Source organism: Triticum aestivum, chromosome 6B (genome assembly GCF_018294505.1).
Source record: "Triticum aestivum cultivar Chinese Spring chromosome 6B, IWGSC CS RefSeq v2.1, whole genome shotgun sequence".
Classification (NCBI taxonomy): domain Eukaryota; kingdom Viridiplantae; phylum Streptophyta; class Magnoliopsida; order Poales; family Poaceae; genus Triticum; species Triticum aestivum.
Genome location: NC_057810.1, coordinates 667,895,929 through 667,898,425, shown reverse-complemented (window position 1 = coordinate 667,898,425; position 2,497 = coordinate 667,895,929). Strand labels below are relative to the sequence as shown.

General features: G+C 45.9%; 1 protein-coding gene across 1 annotated transcript in view; it reads right to left on the bottom strand.

Moving 5' to 3' along the window:
* Positions 1–363: 363 nt before the first annotated feature.
* LOC123134779 (sugar transport protein MST4) overlaps positions 364–2,497 on the bottom strand; it is a 4,738-nt gene continuing 2,604 nt past the window's right edge. Inside the window, exons 3-4 of the mRNA XM_044553951.1 lie at positions 1,710–1,834; positions 364–1,611 (exon numbers count right to left, since the gene is read on the bottom strand). Of these exons, the coding sequence (XP_044409886.1) occupies positions 621–1,611; positions 1,710–1,834 (1,116 nt within the window). The 3' untranslated portion in view covers positions 364–620. The remainder of the gene's footprint in view (positions 1,612–1,709; positions 1,835–2,497) is intronic.

Below are 2,497 nucleotides of genomic sequence, written 5' to 3'. Positions count from 1 at the left end.
ATATAAACTTTGTGACATCACTTATATTTTGCTAGTTAAATTTATGGTTAAATTTTGACCCAAAATAGAAGAGGGGCTAACAAATCCGGATGGAGGAAGTAAATTAGTGTCGTGGTTATTAACCTACTTTCATATACACACCGAGTATATATCCAACATTTTATGGACAAATGGACAATTAACCGCGGGCATAGAATATCTAACACTGTGATCTAGTGGAAGCACCTATTTTTTTTAAGGGGCACCTGAAAGTAAGTGTTAAATTTACGTCAAAATTGTTCTTATATTATGGGACGGGGGAGTACATGCCATACAGTATTCGAAATGTATTTTAATATACAAGTGGAAAACTAATAACCATAAAGATCCCTATCCTATATAGAAACTCTGATTCATTGATGTGACCTTTTCGCTACAACATCAAGCTCTGGTACTTCTTTCCGCGAGAATTAAGAAGCTATGGGGTACTACCCGCTATTTGCGCTCCATGGACCATATGATCCTAACTGAGCAGACGGCTGGAGCACCAAGATATGTTTGCATTGCGTGTAAGACCCAAGATTTGCGAAATTCCGATTTTGACTTGTTTACAAAATAAAGGTATACTGGTTGATGTTACTTCATTCTACAAACGAATCAGATAGTGACACCATCGGTGGTGTTTCCTCCTCGCTGATGACGTGGTTGTCGCCTTCGTCATTCATAAATCGCTTCCAGAACCAGTGTTGTTTCCACACTCTTTCAACCATCTCCTCGATGGGAATGTTCTTTGTTTCGGGTAGGAAGAAGAGGACGAAGAGCGACATGATGGCAACACAGATGGAGAAAAACACAAATATGAAGGACTTGAGGTGGCAGAGCATCGAGAGGAAGACCTGCGCAAGGATGGATGTGAAGAGTAGGTTCGTGCAGACACTGACGCTCTGCCCCGCGGAGCGCGTCTCGAGCGGGAAAGTCTCGCTCGGGATGAGCCACCCGAGTGGGCCCCATGACCAAGCAAAGGAGGATACAAAATTGCAGATGATGATGACGACCATGATGGCCCAGTCATGGCCGAGGTGGTCTGAGCGGTCGGTAACCCTTGTCCTCATCACCACGGCAATGGCCACTAACGAGAGGAACATTTGCACGCCGGCGTCCAGCAGCAACATCCGTCTCCCCACTCGGTCTACAGTGTACATTGATACAAACGTCGACAACACGTTCACTGCCCCCGTGATCACTGCCGAGTAGAGCGAAGCCTCGGTCTTAAATCCCAACGTGGTGAGCAGCACCGGGGCGTAGAACATGATGGCGTTTATACCGGTCAATTGCTGGAACATCTGGAGGAGGATGGTGATCAGGAGAAGGGGACGGTTGCGGCGTTGTAGGAGGCTTCGAAATGGGTTCTTGATGTCATGGGCGACGCGACTGGCCTCCACGATCTCATTGAACTCCGGCTCCACGTTGTCGGTGCCGCGGATCTTCTTGAGCACAACTTTGCCCTCCTCTTGACGACCGCGCTCAATGAGGCTGTTGGGTGTATCGATCATGAAGAGCGCACCTAGGGTGAACAGCACAGCTGGTAATCCCGCGAGGGACAAAGAAAGACGCCATCCCCAAGGGTGGATCCTGCATGAGGTTGAAAACCATTTGCTGGTAAGTCTATAGGCATACACACTCATTTTATGTAATGCAAAAGTTCTGTCAGACGCCTGATGGGCAGGTACCTGTTAGTGCCATAGTTGACGAGGTTGGCGAACAAAATGCCGACGGTGATGTTTATCTGGAACAGGGAATTGAGGCCACCGCGGATTGTAGTCGGCGCGATCTCTGACAAGAACAGAGGAATAGCCTGCACAAGTGCATGTCAATTCCCATTCAGTCATGCAAAAATAACTATAGATCTGTATCAACATCGTAATATCAAAATATGAGGTCAAGAAATAATAGGCTATTACTTCCATGTGGTGGAATCTACTCACTAGGGTTCAAGTCGTAGACTTGGCATGGGTGGTCGCATTTCCGTGGATTTATTCTAGGTTTTTTTCTGGAGCTATTTGGTCAGCGGTATGATGTGTCCATCAACTACATGGCGACTAATTCCCGCAAAAAAAAACTACATGACGACTATGATGACTTCATCAATCTCAAGATCTGTCGTCTCAGTCTCTTCGAGGTGTACGTGTGTCAGTGTGAGTGAATGTGAGTGTTTGCATTTGCACTTTGTTCCTAGAAAAATGCTACTCATATTATGCAAAAAATCGATGTAACCACTAACCACTAACTTGATCTACAGTTTCACCAAACCAATTTGTGATATACACCTCCATCGAACCAATTCATGATGCCCACTGTTGTTCATCGCCAACACTTGTTGCTCTTGGACTTTTGGGACTCCTAGGCGTTAGGAGTTAAGGACCGGAAGGTTCCTTGCTTGTGCTATACTTCAGAAAGTTTGTAAAGATCGGTGGTACCCTTCAAGACCAATCACGAGTGATATGAGGCTCGTCCATGT